The 21796-nt window shown below is 41.0% G+C and overlaps 1 protein-coding gene across 8 annotated transcripts in view; it reads right to left on the bottom strand.

Annotated features, from left to right (window-relative positions):
• The window catches only part of LOC125455495 (polycomb group RING finger protein 3), a 132138-nt gene that overhangs the window by 19299 nt on the left and 91043 nt on the right, over nucleotides 1–21796 (bottom strand). For 7 of the 8 annotated variants that reach the window (XR_009445726.1, XR_009445728.1, XR_009445733.1 and 4 more), the window contains exons 6-8: nucleotides 20600–20710; nucleotides 13863–13951; nucleotides 2242–2379 (exon numbers count right to left, since the gene is read on the bottom strand). Coding sequence is in view for 2 of the 8 variants with exons in the window: in XM_059645780.1 (XP_059501763.1) it covers nucleotides 2242–2379; nucleotides 13863–13951; nucleotides 20600–20710 (338 nt within the window). In the remaining 6 variants the exon portion in view is untranslated. The remainder of the gene's footprint in view (nucleotides 1–2241; nucleotides 2380–13862; nucleotides 13952–20599; nucleotides 20711–21796) is intronic. The other variant, XM_059645888.1, reaches the window with a different exon arrangement.

Below are 21796 nucleotides of genomic sequence, written 5' to 3'. Positions count from 1 at the left end.
GCCTATTCAGCTGAGTCTGCTCTGTCAAGCGTAACCTCGAACTTTTGGCATTCAATTCTTCTTGCAATAACTCATAACATTCTACTTGCTTTCCAAATTAATTTCAGGTCTGCATTCTCTCGCTACTTAGATTATACATTTTATTTTTTATTCTTCCTCTACAACTTTACAATACTCCATTTGCTAGATCTTTGCCCCTTTACTGAACCTATTTATCATCCTTATGGCTTCCTTGTCTCTCCTTCACAACTTACTTTCCTAGCTAGATTTGTATCAGCAGCAAATGTGGTAACCATATCTCAGTGTCTTCACCCAAATCATATATATAAATTACAAAGAGATGAGGCCCCAGCAATGGTCCCTGTGACACAGCTCTCCTTGCACACTGTCAATCAGAAAATGACTTAAGGCAAGAGGTAGAAGGCTCAGGGGAGAGTTGATGAGAAATGTTTTCTCTCAGATGGTGCTGGGAGTGTGGAATTCACTGCCTGAAAAGGTGCTAAGTCAGAAACTCTCATAACATTTGCGAAGTAATTAGATATTCACTTGTATTGCCACAGCCCCCAGCCCACTGGGCCAAATGTTAGGATAGGGAATGATAGAATAGGCAATGAGATCCTTGTTGACCTACTTGAGCACAATGCATTCAATGGTCACCTTCTGCACTGCAGACATCAGAATCTAAAAGGCAATTTTAAAGCAAGGTGAATGGTAGCCTTACAGCTGCTATTGGAGATTTTCTGGTACTTCTACGTAGCAGTGGAAGACACAAAGATTTTTGATGCTTTCTCTTTGTAGGCTAGAGGTTTCTGCTACACTGACTCCACACAAGCCATGGTTACCTGGTCAGGAGCCAATCAAAATGTTGTTGTCCAGCATTTGTCTCCTTGGTTCAGAACCTACTAGCTTTATTCTATCTGCTTTTGCTCTCACTGTTCCAGGAAAAAGTTAACACTGTATACAACTCATGATGTGCTCCAATAAGCACGGTTTTAAAAACCGCAGCTATCTCCTTACACAGTCTCCTTGGTTTAAGGCAGTACATTTTTAGTCCAATCTCATTATAAATTCTGCAAATTCATAAGTGGGTCTAAAGCCAACGCCTAAGGTTCTGAAAAACACCCAGCCTACTTCAGAGTAATACAAAATAAGACAAAGACCTGTAGATGACAGTGGTCTAAAACAAAAACAAAGTGCTGGAGAAAATCAGCATGTTTCATGGCATCTATGGAGAAAGGAAGTTAACATTTTGAGTTTAGTGACCTTCCATTAGAAGGCCTACTTTAGATTATTCTCAAAGTGCAAGGCATTTTAAAAACTTAAGCAATAAGTGAACTGGCCATTTCTTGCTGATACTAGGCAGTACTGGCACAGGTAGTGATGGTCATTGACAGGATGCTACCATCGAGCCAAAAATATGTTCTATCACACAAATGAAAGTAATTAGTTTCATTGCCAGTGGAAGGCTAGGCTAGAGATCTAAAAGACTGGCGGATTCTATCAAATTGCATATCTATAACAGGCAACGACCTCACTGTGCCTAAAATGCCTGTGAAGCTTAAAACACTGCTCAATATTTGAAGCGATTCCATGATGAAACAACATTTGCTGAATAATTTTGTGTGTGCAAAAAAATTATACAGAGATCAATTTAGGATTGTGATTCAGGCTCAGTGTGTGAATGAATATTACGTGTAAATGAATATATTTAGCTTCCAGTACAAGCAGGCAGAAAAATCATGTACACACATTGCACTGGTTCCAACTCCACAAAACAGGTGATGACAATTCTGATTCATTTCTCAGGCTAACACCTTGACCAGAGTTAACCTGCATGGATTACATTTAAACAAAGCTTGGCAGTTAATTGTCAGGCATCATTTAACTAATCTATTCTCTAGGGCAATGCCTCTAAACAAAATCTAACAACCACTCAGTACTCTCCTCTCAGCGTATACATGTTTTTTTTTCCAGTAAGACTGCACTTTATTCTGTTAACCTCATACAGCTTCATACAAAGACAATGACACAGTGTGATGAAATATAAAAACTTTGAATACTGTTGCATCTAAGGATTCAACCTGCATGCAAATCAAAGTGAGGAAATAAACACACGCAATACAGTATGGTGAGTCTAATTTATGAATCCTTGGAATTACTCACCTAAATAACTTCTCCATTCATCCATAAAGTATGCATGTACTTTCATTAAAAATTACTCATTCTATTTTCAAACCTTACCTCATTAAATGATGCTAGGTTGAGTTTTTTGGCGATAAATTTCTTCAGGTGTAGAACAGTAGCCTGTGCTGAACAGCGAATCCACTTTCTCTTCAACCCACGTAACTTACTGCTATTGCATTCCAAACAGATGCTTACCTTAAGGATAAAGCAGACACATAATACAGTATATGTTACGTTAATAAACATTCGCTGCAATATCATAGGATATTCAATAGCATTGTTACTGAGGCAACAACAAGGTTCATATTAGAACCAACTCCCAAAACGGAACATAATTTCATCTGTAGGAAATATCAAAGGTATCACTTTAGAAAGGAAGAGACACACCTAGTAATCACAGGCCAGTCATCCAGATTAAAGTGAAATCAACAGGATACTATGTTATTTTGCCAAATCAGTTTAGGTCAAATTCCCAAACATAATGGAGATGTCAAATGCTGAAAGAATATTTTACTTGCACCTAACCAACCCAAGCCTAAATGATGTTAACAACTTGTTATACAGACTGCTCCACTAACTGAGGAGTTGGCAATAACTGATAATTGTCAAAACATGAACAAACATCTGTTTCTCTGACTTCATGCTGGAGGACAAGACATTTGGAGCAATCGAAGATGGCTGTGCCTAGGACTTGTACTGAGGAACACCAAAAACACAACCAAATTTTGTTTTTGTGAAGTATAATTTCCAACCTGTGCAGCATTTCTCTTCAACTTCTAATAACTTGAATTTCACTTGGACTCCCTAGCACCACATTCAGTCAAATGCTACTCTGATGTCAAGGGCACTCACTCTTACCTCATTTCCAGAATTCAGCCTTTTGGCTGTCTAGACCAAGGCTGTAACAAGGGAGTACTGTAACGAGCCAAACGGTTCTAGTGAAACTCTGTTTCTGTGAGCAGGTTTTTGGTAAGTGTTTGATAGCGCCATTGGCAATATTTTTGACTTGCGCACTCACACTAACAGCAGTGCTGAAATAGAATGATTACAGCCCAGGAGGAAGCCAGTCCTTTCTGTCTTCACTGGTTCTGCAAGCACAGAACCCAGTCCCACAAAGCCAGATCATTCCCTGTCATCCTGGATGTTTTTACCCTTCACTAAAGTTATCTAATTTCTTTTTTTAAGGTCATGATTAAATAGACCTCCATCACTTGCAGACAATGTATTTTGAATCCCAACTACTTGCTATGCAAAGCCATTTCATGTCACTTCTTTTTGGTCATTCACTTTAAAACTCTGCCTCTTGTTCTGAAAACAATCCTATCTAGACACTCATGATTCTTGTCAAATCTCGTCTCACTCTTCACTTCTCTAAGCAGAGCAGTCCCAAGCTTCTCCAATCAATCCACAAAATGCAAGTCTCATCGCTAGAACTATTGTCACAAATGTCTTTTGTAGCCTCTCAAGTTTTCATTTATTTCCTGAACCATGGTGCCCTGAATTCAACAATACTCCAGTTGAGGCAAAACCAGTGTTTTATTAAAGGTCCAACATAATTTTCTTGCTTTTGTACATTGCACTTCTAGATCCCCATTAATCTTAGTTAACGGTTTCTCAACCTAACCTTTGTTAGTTCATGAATAATGCATATACAGGTACTTCTGCTATAATATGTAAATCATTAACATGAATTGACTGTAACACGACTGTTGAATAGTGGATGCTGTTCAAATGACACAAGCTTTGTACAGCATGGCAATTTTCTATGGTGCAAGGTCACACGAGAACATAACTATTGTGTTACAGGTGAAATACCTATAACCCTGCAGGCTCCTCTGTTCCTGCAATACTTTTGCAACAGTATCCTTTTTTCCTAAAACATTGTGTCTTCCAGTTCCTGTCAAAATGTGCCATTTCACTTCCCTGCGTTGGAAGTCACCTACAAAGAACTAGCCTATTCTGACAGTCTACACCCACTCAAAGTCAGTTGCGATCTTCCTCGCAGTTCACAATATACGTTAACATAGAACATAGAAAAGTACAGCACAGTACAGGCTCTTTGGCCCACAGAGTTGTGCCGTGGAATAATTAGAATCCAAAATTAAAATAACCTAACCTATATTCCCCTCAATTCACTGCTGCCCACGTGCATGTCCAGCAGTCGCTTAAATGTCACTAATGACTCTGCTTCCATGACTACCACTGGCAAACTATTCCATGCACTCGTGTGCTCACAACTCTCCGAGTGACGAACCTCCCTCTGACGTCTCCTCTATACCTTCCTCCTAACACCTTAAAACTATGACCCCTCGTGGCAGTCAATCCTGCCCTGGGGAAAAGTCTCTGGCTAGCGACACGTTAAGTTTAGTGTCATTTGTAAAGTTAAAATATTTGCACATACAAGATATTAATTTTCATGGAGAAAAGATTCACATATCAACCACTGGAGGGCCATACTATATACTTTTCTCCAGTCCAAAAAAACTGTTCAACTTCTTTTGACTTCCTGACTCTCAACCAACATTGCATCCATTGTAAAATTCCATCTATTTGCATTTTATTGGCTTGCCTGACAAGTGACATTTAAATCAGACCAAAGTCTATTTCTACCACAATCACTTCACCTTCTACCTTTTCTAAATTAAAAAAAATTCATAAAATTATTTTGTGGACGTCAAGGTAAATACCTCAGATTTCGGATGTTAAATTTATCTGGCTTCAGCACAAGTATCTCCTAAAACAGAGGGCACTTGGTAAAGAAGTGAGAACTCTTTCTATTTCATACTGTTAGAAGCCTTGCTGATTTTTCAGTATTTTGTTATTTTTAAAATTATTTTCGGTTTGGAACTAAAAGAGAGAGCAAACAAATTGCTATTTATTTATGAGTTCAAGTGTAGGGGTTAACTGTAGATTGATTCTTGTTAAAAGTACTCTATAGAGGCTACAAAGGAAGAAAAGCATGATGCTCAAGCCATCCCACAAAAGAATGAAACAAGAGGCAGCTGTCGAATGTGAACAGGGGACTCATATGAAGGCAATCAATTTAACAAACAGAAACCAAAATCTGAAGGTCTGAAGGATGTTGGCTACCACAGCCACAATTTGATTGTTCTCTGGTTTACCTCGCATTGAAAGTCCAAAGAATAGAAGGCTAGTTATAAGAGTTATAATAATAAATGAAAATTTCTCAGACCCTACTGTGAGCTACCTGCTGACATTGGAGTCTTCAGAAGGCAAGTAAGATATAATCCCATTTGTCTGTGATGTTACAGATCGTGGAGCCTGCTTAAGAAAAATGGCCAGTTATATCTAATTTACTTTTCTCCCCCCTTTTGATTTATTATCTGTGACTGTCTTTGAGAGAGTGGAGGGGCAAAATTAAAGAAGACTTGGTTTAAATCATAGATATCAATTAGATTACCTTGGGCCTTAATTTTGGCTCTACTAAAGCTACGGTATTTACAATAAATTATTAAATCTTCAGTTTAAGTTATTAATCTGGTATCGGATAATCCTAAAGACTAGTTAGGAGTCAAGGAGTTAATTTTGAGAGCTTTTGAAGGTTTTCATTTTTCTGTGTTGTGAGCACAGAGACAGGGAAGCTGATTTGATTGGATTGTCATAACAAAATATTCATGGTCAAGGTTAGCATTCAGTTATCTTACGCCAGTTGAAGCATGATAACTTGCAGAGTAAAGCTTCCCATGTTCTTTCCAGCACCAAGAATAAGCTCATCTTGGACAACTAATATCTCCCCACTTCCAAAAATAAAAAATTCCTAGCCTTGTTATCACGAAATTAATAAAACTGCACTGGTGCAGACCCATGCTTACTTAATTTATCTGAACAACAAATGCTTCCATGGAATTTACTCAAACTCTACATCAGAGCCCATGCCTGATGCTTTCCAGGTATGAAGGGAAATACATTTCAATTAAGTTGCACCAATTTTTTGTGGAATTAGAATATGCCAAAAGGCATTGTTGTTTGGTTGGGGCTGTCTTTTGACTGCAAATTAAAAGCAAGGAAGGAGTGATGTGACCTGTTGGAACAGGAAACCAATCCTTTTTTTTATTGATTGATTGATGTGTACCAAAGTACAGTGAAAATCTGTGTTTACTAGCAGTACAGGCACTTGGTAGTAAGCAAGGATTTGCAGACCAAAAAGATATAAGACACATACAGGTTACACTGCACAGGACGTGCGCTAGGTGAGATCAATGCTACCAAGATCAGCATCATTTGAGTTAGAGAGGCCATTCATCAATCTAACAATGGCTGCAAAGAAATTGTTCCTAAATCTGCTCATGCCTGTTCAGGCTTCTGCATCTTTTGCCTGACAGAAAAGGTTGTAAGAGGTCATTACCAGGCTGCGATGGGTCTTTGATGATGACAGCCTTTCCCAATCAATGAGCCAAATAAATGGAGTCCATGGATGGAAGGTTAGATTCCATAACAGTCTTGGCTGTGCACACCACCTTCTTTCGTTTCTTACAGACCTGGGCATGACAGTTGCCACATGAAGCCATTATGCACCCTGGCAGTATGCTTTTGATGGTGCATCTGTAAAAGTGGTGAGGGTCCTCATGGACATAGCAAATTTCCTGCACAGCCTGAGAAATAATAGGCGTTGTGCTTTCTTGACTGTTGCATCTATTTGGGAAGCCCAGGAAAACTCATTGGTTATCATCACTCAGAGGGACTTGACGCTCTCTACCGTGTCAACCTCAGTTCCATTGATATAGATGGGGGTGTATTCTCCTCATTTCTTTCTGAGCTCAGTGATCAGTTCTTTAGTTTTGCTGGCATCAAAAGAGAGGTTGTTCTCATTGCACCACGACACCAAGCCCTCTACCTCCCTTGTGTATTTGACTCGTTGTTGTTAAATATCTGTCCCACTTTGGCGGTGTCGTCAGCAAACTTGTAAATACCGTTTGGAATTTGGTCACAGTTGTGGGTGTACAGGGAGTACAGATGGGTGCTGAGCGCACATCCTTGGGCACTCCAGTGTGGACTGTTATTGTGGAGGAGGTACAGTTATCTACCCTCACTGACTGCCATCTGTGAGTCAGAAAGCTGAGGATCTCGTTGCAGAGGGCAGAGCTGAAATCAAAGTCATGGAGTTTTGAGATCAGTCTGGAGGGGGTAACGGTGTTGAAGGTAAAGCTGCAGTCAATGAGCGTTTTGGTGTTTTTGTTGTCCAGATGTTCCACGGATAAGTGCAGGGCTAGAGATATGGCATCCACTATGGATCCGTTATGTCAGTTGGCAAATTGTAGGGGATCGAGGCAGGTTGGGAGACTGCAGTTGATGTAAGCCATGACTAGCCTCTCACAGCACTTCATGATAATTGAGGTTAGAGCCACTGGGCGAAAGTCATTAAGGCACAATAATTTGTGCTTTCTGAGGTACAGGGATGATGGTGGTCTTTTTGAAGCAGTAGGGGACTTTGGCTCGTAGGAAGGAGTGGATTAAGATGTTGGTGAATAACTCCACCAGTTGGTCTGCACGGGATCTAAGTGCTCAGCTGGGGACACGTCCAGGGACACTGATCGGATGTTTGCAGCAGTGAAGGAGGGAAATTTTGCGCGAGGGTCTGTCAGGGCAGGCATCATCAAACCACTGGCATTTTGCTCAAACCCAGCATAGGAAGCTTTGAGTGCATCAGGAAGGGATATTTTTAGATCAGTTGATTTTAAGTTTGAATAAACTCAATGTATATTTGTATGCCATGTAAGATAGTCAAGTGAAAATAGTGAGGGTTTCATGAAAAACTTAAGGTAAAACCCAAATTTTTTTCTAAAGCATATAATTACATATTGTGAATGAAGAGCTCGTGGTTAAATGTGTATATGTATACATGTTGTTTATTTTCTAATTACACATTCCATTTAGTTGCTAAATTAGAGGCAATTAGGACTTTGTTTCCCAAATTAAATCATCAGGTTGATACAATTTGTAAAAATAACAAATCTTGTACTTGAAGTCCTGGGATGATAAACATTTTAACATTTCCATAAACCAGATTTTCCGTAAGCAGCTCAAATAGTACCATTGTTGAGAAACAGTAGTGTCCACTTATTCCTGAATATATGCCGGTGCAGAATACTGAAATTGATAGACCCACAATGTAGTTATGGCAAAAAACACCTACAGTTTTGAAAACTTACATAATTGAGATGCATTGTTCCATTTTGAAAAATTGTCTCCAGAGAATTAAATAAAACGTAGGAGGAATATTCAGTAGCAGAATCGCAGAAATACAAGCTTGAGCACAGTTACACCCCGAGACCGTGATCAAACAGCAGAATGGGCACTAAGACAGGGATCTTCCTTTAATGGTAAGGAAAAATAGATAATAGTCTTAACAGGCAGCTCCAAAGTTAGCAACATGTCAATCATGGCAGGGAAAAAGCAGCTGAGTGCAATATATATGGAGATGAAGGGGAGTTATGTTAAGACCCTAACTGTACTACCAATGATATGCACACCATAACTAGTAATTGGAGAGTCAGGCCAATCTGGATCTATTATGGCTCAGATATAAAACTGTTAATGAAGGGAATATTAACAATACCCTAATTACAGTCACCTCCTATTCACTGGCAAAGTGATGAATGCAGTAACTAATAGCAGTGGAGGAAACCAATTTACCAACAAACTGCTTGACAATGCTCCAGTCCAAGCTTAACAAGACGCAACAGGCAACAAGCACAGCCTTTGTGACTCAAGATCTTGGCTGATAAAAAAAAATCAATCTTCCATATAAACAGAAAATATTGAAATGTGAAGTATGCCATGCAGAATCTGCATTGTAAGAAACAGATGGAATAACTTCAAGTTGGTGATTTTCCAGACTACAGTTTCCAGTAAGTTGTCTAATAGCTTCAACTGAAGATTCCCCTCCACTGTAGTTTTCAGGACTCTCAAATTCAGACTACGTCCTCTACAATTACTCTTACCATATCCCCCACCTTCCAGAACCACATTAGGGGCTCCTTTGGCCCTCACCTTCCACCCTAGACCCTTCACATTTGTTATCCTCCTTGTTATTTTTCATATATAATGTCATTGACCCAATATCAACTTATTGAAGCAAACAATTTGAGGGATGAATTATGGATCCAACCTCAGTTAAAACTTTCTGAAGAAGGGTCTAGGCCTGAAACATCAGTTTTCCTGCTCCTCAGTTGTTATCTCAACTAAAACAATGATGGTTTAAGAGGGACAAGTTCATTTTATTCATTCATGGGATGTGGGTGTCACCAACTGGGCCAATATTTATTGCCCATCACCAAGAACCATGCAGAAGGTGATAGTTAGTTGACTTTATGAACTGCTGCATTCCATATAGACAGTATTTTCAGAAGGTGTTCCAAGATTTCGCCTTGATGACACTGAAGGAATGGTGATATAGTTCAAGCCAGGATGGTATGCTGCTTTCTTTCAGTAACTGGCCTTCCTCCAGCTCTGAGGAAGGGTCACCTGACCTGAAACATGAACTCTGATTTCTCCTTCACAGATGCTGCTGGACCCCCTGAACTTTTCCAGCAACTTTGTTTTTGTTACTGAAGGAAGTAGCTTTGGTTATTCTAACATTTAATTGGACGATATGTCAGCTCTTTCATGACTGGATGTATGCTAAATCATGTGACAACACAAGCATGGGAGTGGCTGACAGAGGTCATGGTGAATTGCTGGGTATTGACTGCGTACTTGTGCTATTTGATATAATGTTTTCAGATAATGTCATTGAGGCATACCATGTAAACAGTTTTTCTTCTTCTGTATCCTTCTCAGGCAATCCTTCAAAAGTGAATATGACTTTCTTCCACTCCAGAGTTGTGGGTTCTGAGGTGACTATACAATCCATGACTAGATCCACACATAATAAAATGTGAGGCTGGATGAACACAGCAGGCCAAGCAGCATCTCAGGAGCACAAAAGCTGACGTTTCGGGCCTAGACCCTTCATCAGAGAGGGGGATGGGGGGAGGGAACTGGAATAAATAGGGAGAGAGGGGGAGGCGGACCGAAGATGGAGAGTACCACCCCAAGCCGCACCCCCAGCTACCTACTAACCTCATCCCACCTCCTTGACCTGTCCGTCTTCCCTGGACTGACCTATCCCCTCCCTACCTCCCCACCCACACCTTCTCCACCTATCTTCTTTACTCTCCATCTTCGGTCCGCCTCCCCCTCTCTCCCTATTTATTCCAGTTCCCTCCCCCCATCCCCCTCTCTGATGAAGGGTCTAGGCCCGAAACGTCAGCTTTTGTGCTCCTGAGATGCTGCTTGGCCTGCTGTGTTCATCCAGCCTCACATTTTATTATCTTGGAATCTCCAGCATCTGCAGTTCCCATTATCTCTGATACTAGATCCACACACTTTGTTTGAACAGGCAGAATGGTGCAATGCTCGACTTTGTGAACCTCCCTGAAGCACTTTCTCTGCTCTCCGAGTTAACTGCTTGCTATTTGAGGTATTGTCAAACGCTTCCTCAGATGGCCAAAAGCTGCATTGGTACTTCGGAAGCGATGTTGAATTTTACTGTTAATGTATGCTATCGCTCAGAGGAGGCTCTAAAGATATGAGAATTGATCCACATTATCTGGTGGCTCACTGCATATCTCGATAATCAGAGGAAATTTTGGGCAGTAGGAGCAGACAGGTAGAGAGGATCTTTGCCTTCTTAATAGAATCATACAGTCAAGGCCCTTCAGCCCATCAAGTCTATACCACCAAAGCTACACTACTCCCACTTTCCAGGAATTGGCACACAACCTTTGATGTTATGGCACGTCAAGTGCTCATCGAAATGCATTTTAAGAAGTTGTAAGGTTACCTGCCTCAACTACTCTCCAGGCAGTACACTCCAGACATCCACCACACTCGAGGTGAAAGCCTTTTTCCTCAAATCCCCTCTAAATCTCTTGCTTTTCACCTTATAATTAAGTCCGCTTGTTAGCGAGTTTTGAGAAGATTTGTATGACTGCCAGACTACTCAGACCTCTTGGCATCAGGGGCCCACAAACCCACCAACATACTAAAACAGCAGCTAATGAACTTAAAAGACCCTATGCAGACAACAAATAAAACGAACGTCATCTACAAAATACCTTGCAAGAACTGTGACAAACACTACATTGGACAAACAGGCAGAAAGCTTGCCACCAGGATACATGAACGTCAACTAGCCACAAAACGACATGACCCACTATCACTCGTATCATTACATACAGATCAGGAAGGACACCACTTTGATTAGGACAACACATCCATCCTAGGACAAGCCAAACAGAGACATGCACGAGAATTCCTAGAAGCATGGCATTCCAACCGGAACTCCATCAACAAACACATTGACTTGGAGCCAATCTACCATCCCCTGAGAAAAAGAACAGGAAATGACATGACCAACCCAAGGAAACCTAACCAGATAAATAGAAAGTGGGACATAACACCAGCGCTTCGTCGGAGGCTCACTGATGATGTTACCTAGAATGGTGACGAAACGTCTGAAAACGAACCTTCCAGCTCAGTGAGAAAACTCACATCCTATGTCCCCTTGTTTTTGACCATTCAACTAAAGGGAACAGCTGCTTTCTATCCAGCCTATCCATGATCCTCATCATCTCACACACGCTATCAAGTCATCTCTCAACCTTCCCTTCTCTAAAGAAAACAACCTCAGCTTATCCAGCCTCACTCAATCTCCTCTGTAGCTCCTCCAGTGCAATCACATCCTTTCTTGCAGCTTGGTGACAAGAACTACACACAAGTCCAGCTGTGGTCTAATCAATGTTCTGTACAGCTCCAACATAGCTTCTCTGCTCTCATAATCTATGCCTTGACTGAGAAAGACAAGCACTGCTGCCTGACAGCGTCAGGGACCTTCGGGCAACTGTGTGTGTGAAGTTTGCACATTCTCCGTGTCTGTGTGGGTTTCCTCCAGCTTCCTCCCACGGTCCAAAGATGTACAGGTTAAGTGGAATGGCCATGTTAAAGTGCACGGAGCGTTCAAGGATGTACAGATTAGATGGGTTATAGGGGGATGGGTTTGGGTGGGTGCACTGAGGTTCAGTGTGGACTTGGGCTGCACAACCTGTTTCCACACTGTCGGGATTCTATCTTGTATACTTTCTTCACTATTTTATTACTCTGCCCCGCTACCTTCAGCGATCTGAGGACAAACACTCCAAGATTCCTCTTGTCTTCTGAGCTTCCTAGTGTCTGGCTAGTACTCACTTGTCTCATCAGTTTTTCCAAAGTGCATTACCTCACACTTACAAGGGTTAAATTCCATCTGTAACTGATCCATTGCAGATTGATCAATCTGTTTATACCATCCTGTAACCCAAGACCTGTTTTCTCACTGTCAAACACCTGGCCCACAACTTATATCATCCCCTGCCACATTTTCATCAATATAATTTACACATATCACAAACAATAAAGGATCCAGCACTGATTCCTGTGGTATGCCACAAGGCAATGGCGTCTGGTCACACAAATAGCCCTCTACCACCACATTTTGTCTCCTGGCTCTAACTTTCCAAATTAACAGGGATCCCAGATGATTTTATTTTCTTTATTAGTCTATGTGGGACCATGTCAAAGGCTTTTCTAAAATCCACATTATCTAAGCCAACTACATTCAGCCAATGGCCCAAATTCTCAGATGCCTCCCGGGAATGTGTCAATGCTAATTTGGAACTTGGCCTCAGTACATGCATACACCAGCATTATCGACGTACTGCAACTCACTGACTGAGATTGGGGCGGTTTAACTGCTGGACTGGAGACAGATTAAGAGTTTCCCACTTACCCGGTAGAGAAGCTCCATTGAAACTGGGTAATGCAATGTGACTAGCAAGATGGAGAAGAGCATTGATAGAACGTCACAGCCTTGTCTGAACCCAGTTCACACAAGCATTGGGATTGCGGTGGATCCATTCCTAAGGCACATAGCTTGCAAAGTGCACGTCTTACATGTAAATGATAAATGGATAGGGACAGGGATCAGAATCTTGGAGGTCTCGATTTCAAGGTGAAAGGAGAAAAGTTTAAAGGGAAATATGCGTGGAAAGTTCTTTACGTAGAGGGCAGTGGATGCCTGGAACACGTTGCCAGCAGAGGTGGTAGAGGCGGGCACAAAGGCGTCATTTAAGATTTATCTGGACAGATACATGAATGGGCAGGGAGTAGAAGGATACAGATCCTTGGAAAATAGGTGACAGGTTTACAGGATCTGGAGGGCCGAAGGGCCTGTGCCTGTGCTGTAATTTTCTTTGTTCTTTGTCCCCAGTGATACTGGCATATGGGTAGGAAAGAAGCTGCAGCAGCAGATTGTCCAGCTTCAACCAGACAGATGACAATTGAACCAGGCGTGTGCAGCTTCATAAATATCAGTCATCATAGCACCAGAAAGGCAAGTTGGGTGATCACTAGTTTAGTGGGAAAAAGGTTAAAAATAAAACTTTAAAAAAGGGTTCTGTGAACAAGATAAGCTCAGAGAGAGCACAAGGGGAAACAGGAAGTTTCACGGATGCGTGGTGAGTCAACAAGTAAAATGAACTTTTTTAATTGCTCACATCATAGTAACACGATGGCAATTTTATATCACCATGATTACATATGAACTGCATGCACTGGGAAAAAGATTGTCAATTTGTTACCTGTTCATCATTCCTGTGGTAGTCATGTTCTTCCTCTGGCTTATCCTCAGTTTTCTGTTTATTTGACTCATCTTCTGGCTTTGTTTCGCCTGATGAAAATAAAGCAAGTCAACAAGGTTAACACAACTATTTAAACACAGTGCCTAGCACAAGTGTATCAATCTACACAGGCCTACAACAATTGCTCAACATAAACAAAACTCAACAATATGGCAAGGTTACATTGATCATAAATAAGATTTTTGTCAAGCTTCAATTTTTTTGACTGGACTATTCAATTTGAAGTTAAAACATTAAATTGCCCACAGCATTCAGGGATGTGTAGATTAGATAGATTATAGGGGGATGGGTCTGGATGGGATGCTCTGAGGGTCAGCATGGACTTGTTGGGCCGAAGGGCATGTTTCCACGGTGTAGGGATTCTATGATTCACACCCAACTACTCAGATTGCCATTCTCAAATGCCAGATCATCTTCATTTGATTCTACAATGCTCAAGTTCCACCAGTGTCCTTGCTATAGAGTGTGCAAAGACTGACCTGATTGTGTTTTTCAATTCATTCATAAGATGCAGGTATCACTGACAACGCCAAAATCTACTGACTATCCCTAACTGTTCTTGAGAAATGGATGGGGAGCACCTCAACTTGGTGCAATCGTTGTGGTAAATGTATGTCCTCAGCATTCCAAGGGAGAGAGAACTAGAAGTTTAACTTAGTGATGAAGGATTGATCTACTGTTTGCAAGTTAGATCTGTGTGTAACTTGAGGGTATAAGTAGCCTTGAGGATATAGTAGGGTGGAAATGTTCCAATGTGCCTACTGCCCTTGTAGGTGGTAGAGATCACATATTTGGGAGGTGCTGTCGAAGTAGTCTTGACCAATTGCTGCAGTGCATTTTGACCAGCTCTCACTACATTTCTGAATGTACTGGTCAGCAGTCTTCTTAACAATTTAGTACCTTGCCATTTCAGAGCAAAATGAGCAATATTTCTGGAGTTTGTATTTATATTTTAAGTACGCATGGTGCCTCAGCAGTTAGGATCAGGGACCTGAATTCAACTCCAGCCTTGGGTCACAGTGGAACATGCATGTTCTCCCTGTGTCTTCATGGATTTCCACTGGGTGCTCCAGTTTTCTCCCACCATGAAAAGATGCGCAAGTTAGGTCGACTGATTATAACACATGTAGGCTAGGTGAATTAGCTATGGTAAATATGGGGTTTTGCGGATAGGGTATGGGTTGAATCTGGATGATCTTTGGAGGATTTGTGAAGAATTGATGGGCTGAATAGTCTCCTTCTGGTCTATTGGGTTTTATGGCTGTACATAGGCAGATTTCCTCCTCTAAAATATATTAACAAAGCAGATGGGTTTTTAATGACTGCGTGGTTCTATGCTGGCTATGAATGACACTCACTTTTTATTCCATACTTATTTAATTGAGGGAAATTAAATTTCTCATCTGCCATGTTGGGATTTCAAGTCAAGTCTTTGCATTATTAATTCAGACCTCAAGATTATTAGCTCAGTGGTTTAACCGCTGCAGCAAAAACAATGCACAGCAGATCTGAAATGAAAACAAAAGATGTTGGAGGGCCTCAGGTAGCATCTGTGAAGAGAGAAAGAGCTAATGTTTCTAGTCCAGTCTGACTCTTCTTTGGAAATCCAGCACTTCCTGTTTTTACTACAGCATAAACATGAATTGCTGGTCCCAGTTCATTTAACTCTACATTAAACAACTTGAATTTCACAAACGTAATAAGTATCTATCTTACATTATAATAGTAGTATTATGTTCACAGGATCAACATCTAACATTGTTGCAAGGGAATTTTGACAGCTTTCAATTACAAACGAAACAAAGGTTTTGAGTGATTTTCGATCACAAGTCCACAACATTCTCCCAAACACAAAAAATTATTTCAGCCTGTTAAATCATGCTGAATTTAGAAATACTTTTCAAGAAAGGAGCATCTATGCACAACTCCAACTTACAAGGAGCAGTGTTTTACACATGCAACTGAACTCCAAGAAAGCGAGCATATGTTTACAAGATATTCAAAGAAACTGGAAATAAATTACAAGAGTGACATTGTGTCCATCTGACAATTATAGGTACAGGAACTGCCGGCCTGACTGAAATGGCACGGAATGTCCTCAGAGTCTACCCTTTTGGTTCTTTAACTGTAAGACAATCAATCATCAGTGAGCAATTCCAGAAAGAAAGACTTGTATTTATGTAAAAAAAAAATTATGCCCTTAGAATATACCAAAGTGCATAACACTCAATGAAGGGACTGCTGCAATTAAGAAACGTGGCAGCCAATATGTACACAAGGTCCCATGTGATAATGATCAAATAATCTGTCATTTTGATTCAATAAAAATATATTGGCCATTACATGACGGATAATTCCTTTGTTCTCATTCAAAATAGTGTGATACACCTGATCAGCTTAATATCACATTCAACAGACAGCACCTGCACCAGTATTGCATTCTCTCAGTACTGTACTGGCAGGTCAGCCTCAGCTTTTGTGCTGAAAGATAAGTACCTCAGTGCACAACACTGCAGGTGTTTTTAGGAAATGACTTAGTTATAGCTTTGCCTTTATATTTTCAAATTCTCAAATGTTATTACAAAGACCAATGGCCTTCAGTGTTAATATGGTTACTGTCATACTGCTCTTGCGTTAAAAGGTCTACATTTAATTCCAACCACCCAAAGTAATCACATGGAAAAACAGCATCTTTCCTGCTCCTATGATGCCTGGCCTACTGTGTTCGTCCAGCTCTATACATGGAAACCCATTATCTGTGGCAAGGCCGACACGACATAAAGGATAATAAAGGGAAGCAGGACAGAATAGCAGACAAAAACACATCCCACCCTGCTGCGTTCAATGCATTTTATGCTCGGTTCAAATGGACAGCCTCGGTCACCGCTGCAGGGATTAGTTTGGCCTTCCTGAGAGTGAGTCCATGCAAAGCGACTGGCCCAGATAGAGTCCCCATGTGCTCAGATCCTGTGCTGATCAGCTGACAGGAGTATTCATACGCATCTTTAACCTCTCCTTGTTACAATCTGAAACCCCCATCAATTTAAAGACCACCATCATCCTGATACCAAAGAAAATACATGCTATGTTTCTCAATGACTACCACCCAGTGGCTCTGACTTCCATTATCATCCCCATTTAATCATTCACAGGATGAGGGCATCGCTGGCTAGGCCAGCATTTATTGCCCACCTGTAACTGCCCAGAGGGCAGTTAAGAGCCAACCACATTGCTGTGGGTCTGGAGTCACATGGAGGCCAGACCAGGTAAGGATTGCAGCTTCCTTCCCGAAAGTACATTCGTGAACCAGATCGTTTTTTTCCTACAATCAGCAATGGATTCATGGTCATCATTAGGCTCTTAATTCTGGATCTTTATTGAATAAATACAAACTATCCCTTGCCATGGCGGGATTTGAACCCAGGTCCCCAGAACAGTATCTGGGTCTCTGGATTATCAGTCCAGCAATAAAACCTCTAGGCCACTGCCTCACCCGGAAGTGCTCTGAGAGGTTAACGATGGCTCGTTTCTATGCTAGCCTGCCTCAATCCCTTGCAATCTGCCTACTGGGACAACAGGGTCCACGGCAGACATTATCTCCCTGTGCTCATCCCTGGAACATCTGGATAATAAGGGTTCCGACATCAGGCTTCTACTTATTGACCACAGCTCCAGTTTCAACACTATAATCCCAAACAAACTAATCTTCAAACTCTGAGACCTGGGTCTCTGCTCTGCCTTCTGCAATTGGTTCTTTGATTTCCTGACCCACCTCCTCCACGACAGTCCTCAACACTGGCATCCTGCAAGGATCCGTACTCAGGCCCCTACTGTATTCCCTGCACTCATGACTGTGTGGACAAATTTCATCTGAACTCCATCTACAAATTCACTGACAACACCACTGTTGTAGGTTGGACATCAAACAAAGACAGGACAGAATACAGGAAAGAGATAGAGCGCTACTGACATGGTGAAAGGATAAAAATCTCTCCCTCAATGTCAGCAAAACTAAAGAGCGGAACATTGACTTAAGGAAGCAAGAAGGAGGACACACCCCTATATATATCAATGCAACTGAGGTGGAGAAGGTTGAGAGCATCTAGTTCTTAGGAGTGGTGATCACCAACGATCTGTTCTGGACCACCCATGTTGTTGCAACAGGTCAAGGTGGCACAACGACGTCTTGTCTTCCTCAGGAGGCTCAGGAAATTCAGAGTGTCCATAAAGGATTCTCACCAACCTTTATACACGTACCATAGATGGCATTCTATCTGGATGCATCACGGCTTGGTACAGGAACTCTCTGCCAGGCACCGTAAGAAACTAAAGAGAGTTGCGAACACAGCTTACACCATTACGGAAGCCAACCTTCCATCCGCAGACTCAATCTACAGTTCTCAAGGGTTCAGAAAGGCAGCCAACATCAAAGACTCTTCCAACCCTGTTATAATCTCTTCTGGCCTCTTCCATCAGGCAGAGGATACAAAAGCTTAAACACATGTACCAACAGGTTCAAGACAGTAGGCTTCTGAATGGACCTCTCAAATTTCAAATGCTGATCTTGCTTTTTGTGCATCTTTGCAACTGTAACTTTGTATTCCTCACTCTGTTCAATCTCCCTATCATCTTTGTATGTTACGATCTGCCTGTACTGCACATAAAACAAAACCTTTCACTGTACTTGGGTACACGTGACAACAATAAATTGAATCAGATCTTAAGACTGTCCATTCACTCCAGTTATGTGAGCCTCTTTCAATACATTTATATTTTTCCTTAACTAAGTTGGCCATTGCTGTACAGTACACTTGATATGAACTCAACAGTGCCCTGTAGAAGGAAAGCATAATCTCTGTATTTTAGTCTTCAATACCTCTAGTAATAAACATTCCATTAGCTTTCCTAATTATTTGCTGTACCAGCATACTAGCCTTTTGCAATTCTGGACAGCATCCAGATCCCTCTATATCTCAAAACGTTGCAATCCCTCACTATTTAGACAAAATGTTTCTTTTTCATTCTTCTTGTCAAAATAGACAATTTGACATTTTCCCATATTACGTTACATTTACCATTTCTTTGCCCACTCATTAAGCCATCTTTTCATACCTTTCTTTGACCTCCTAACAATTTACTTTCTTACCTATCTTTGGGTCATCAGCAAATTTGGCAACGATGCTTTCCACCCAAGTCATTTGCAGAAATTAAAAACAACGGAGGTCCCAGCACTGATCCCTATGGCACACCACTTGTTATATCCTGGCAACCAGAAAAACTCCCATTTATTTCTATTCTCTGCTTCCCATTAGCCATTCCTAAACGCTACCCCCTAGACCAATAACTGTTTATTTTTCACAATTGCATTCAACGTGATAGATTTCAAGAAGGCATTTGATAAAGGAAGTACAGAATATCCAGTTCCCCTTTATCAACAACCATTATTTCCCTTTAGCTAACTGCCAATTATGGGTCTGTTCTTTGGAATTTTTCTTACTTGTAGCCATTTAACTATTTGTGTCTTCTGAAATATTCCCTTACATGTCTGCCAGCGCAACTCCACTGACTCATCCTGCAACCTTTTTTTGAAATTCTTTGGCAAATATTTAATTACCATCTAGGTAATTAGTGACGGGCAATAAGAGTCAACCAGATCGCTTTGGGTTGGGAATCACACGAAAGCCAAACCAGGTTAAAACATCTGGTTTCCTTCGCTGAAGGGCATTAATGGAGCTGATAACTTTTTAAGACTCTTTAAAGTGGTTACATAGTCACCCTTACACTGACTTTATATTATAATTTTTAAAACACTAAACTCAAAATTTCACTATTTGCTATGATGGGATTTGAAGCCATGTCACTAGAAAATGAGCCTGGGTTTTTGGAATACTAGTCAAGTGACATAACCACTATGCCTGCCTCCCCAATAAATCACCAGAGTCACCTCTACTTCCATTCCCTCATAACTACCTGTTGTTAAGTTTTAGGACATTGGCAGCAGTGTTTGGCATGGCCATTGCAATCTAAGGTGAAAAGATGGAAAGTGACTCTGGATAGGTGGAGGATGGCCAAGTTCCAAGGCAACTCAAGAATGGATGAAGCGTTTCACAGCTGATCTGCTGGTAAATAAACACCATTAACAAAAACAAAGTTGCTGGAAAAGCTCAGCAGGTCTGGCAGCATCTGTGAAGGAAAAAAACAGAGTTAATGTTTCGGGTCTGGTGCCCCTTTCTCAGAACTGGAGGAAGGCCATTTCTGAGGAAGGGTCACCGGGTCCGAAACGTTAGCTGTGTTTTTCCCTTCACAGGTGTTGCCAGACATGCTAAGCTTTTCCAGCAACTTTGTTTTTGCTCCTGATTTACAGCATCCGCAGTTATTTCAGTTTTTAAATACATACCATTACATCCCTATCTTTATACACTACCTGGAAAAAGAACGCAGCAAAATATTGCGCAATTACTGCTTGGGGGAAAATGGACTTTATACAAGTCCCTCTCTTTGCTTTAACACCTAAATCAAAGATTAAAGATTATTCTATAAATGAGAGTTTAAGTTACAGAGAGAGCACAGACAAAATTAAGTTGAAAAGCAGGATTGTACCAAATAAGCAAAGTTTTCCCAGTGCTGAGTAAGAAAATGTCAGTTGGCAGAAATGGCTCAACAGAAAAGTGACTAACCATCATGGAGAGGGTCGAATTGTTGTTTAGCTGTGCACGTCTCACCTTTGACCTCTCCAGGCATTTCAAGGCCTAGTTTCTGATAAAAGTCTTTTTGCTTTTTTAACTCCGCTGTAAATAACAAATTATTAAGATGTAAACAAACATGATCATTAAGACAAGAATTTATTTTGATATATATGCAAAGTTTCATGACATACATTATACAGAAACTGAACATTTTTGCATCTTATCATGAAAAAGATAAGAACATTTAAGACTGCAAAGGATGTCCGAATAGTCAGGTGAGCTGAATACAATACATCCTTAAGACTCGTAGCTTTACCACTATCCTGTCACTTGCATCATGCAGGGCTTGTGAGGAGAGTTCGTGAAGAATGAGCATAACATGTGAAACTGGAAAACCAGCCAGACGGTTAAAGACCACAAGTGTATTTCCTACTTCCCTGGATATTTGTAATAAATTGCTAGAGTTAAATTCTTTCAAATTATAAGAGTTTAATTTCTGGTTGTCATTCATTTTTGGACATGTATACACAGTTTTTGTTCTAAGCTGAATTTAAAATGGAGACTGACCTGACTGGAGAAGGATCTTTGCTCCAAAACTAACACCACAGCTTCAGTGCTATCTGAGACAAGTGAAATTATCACCAGTCTTCAGAGCATTGACATGAAATTTATACTAGGTGGATGTAGTCAAAATTTGGTGGGGGGATTGGAATATCTCACCTTTCTTAAGCTTACTGTTAGCTTATAGTTGTCAAACTCGTTCAAAAAAAAAGTCTTTGCCAAAGAGTCCCTCTATACTTCACAAATTTTTCTTATATTTGTCAAAGAACAAAAACCATGTTACACCTGCCTCTGATAACAAACTGTGAAGCTGGATGAACAGAGCAGGCCAAGCAGCATCTTAGGAGCACAAAAGCTGACGTTTCGGGCCTAGAGCCTTCATCAGAAAAGGGGGATGGGGACAGGATTCTGAAATAAACAGGGAGAGAGGGGGAGGTGGACTGAAGATGGATAGAGGAGAAGATAGGTGGAGAGGAGAGTATGGGTGGGGAGGTGCATAGAACATAACAGCACAGTACAGGCCCTTCGGCTCTCAATGTTGTGCCGACCTGTCATACCGATCTCAAGCCCATCTAACCTACACTATTCCATGTACGTCCATATGCTTGTCCAATAACGACTTAAATG

This window comes from Stegostoma tigrinum, chromosome 1 (assembly GCF_030684315.1).
Source record: "Stegostoma tigrinum isolate sSteTig4 chromosome 1, sSteTig4.hap1, whole genome shotgun sequence".
Lineage (NCBI taxonomy): Eukaryota > Metazoa > Chordata > Chondrichthyes > Orectolobiformes > Stegostomatidae > Stegostoma > Stegostoma tigrinum.
The sequence above is the reverse complement of the archived record's forward strand: the minus strand, read 5'-3'. Positions and strand labels throughout refer to the sequence as shown.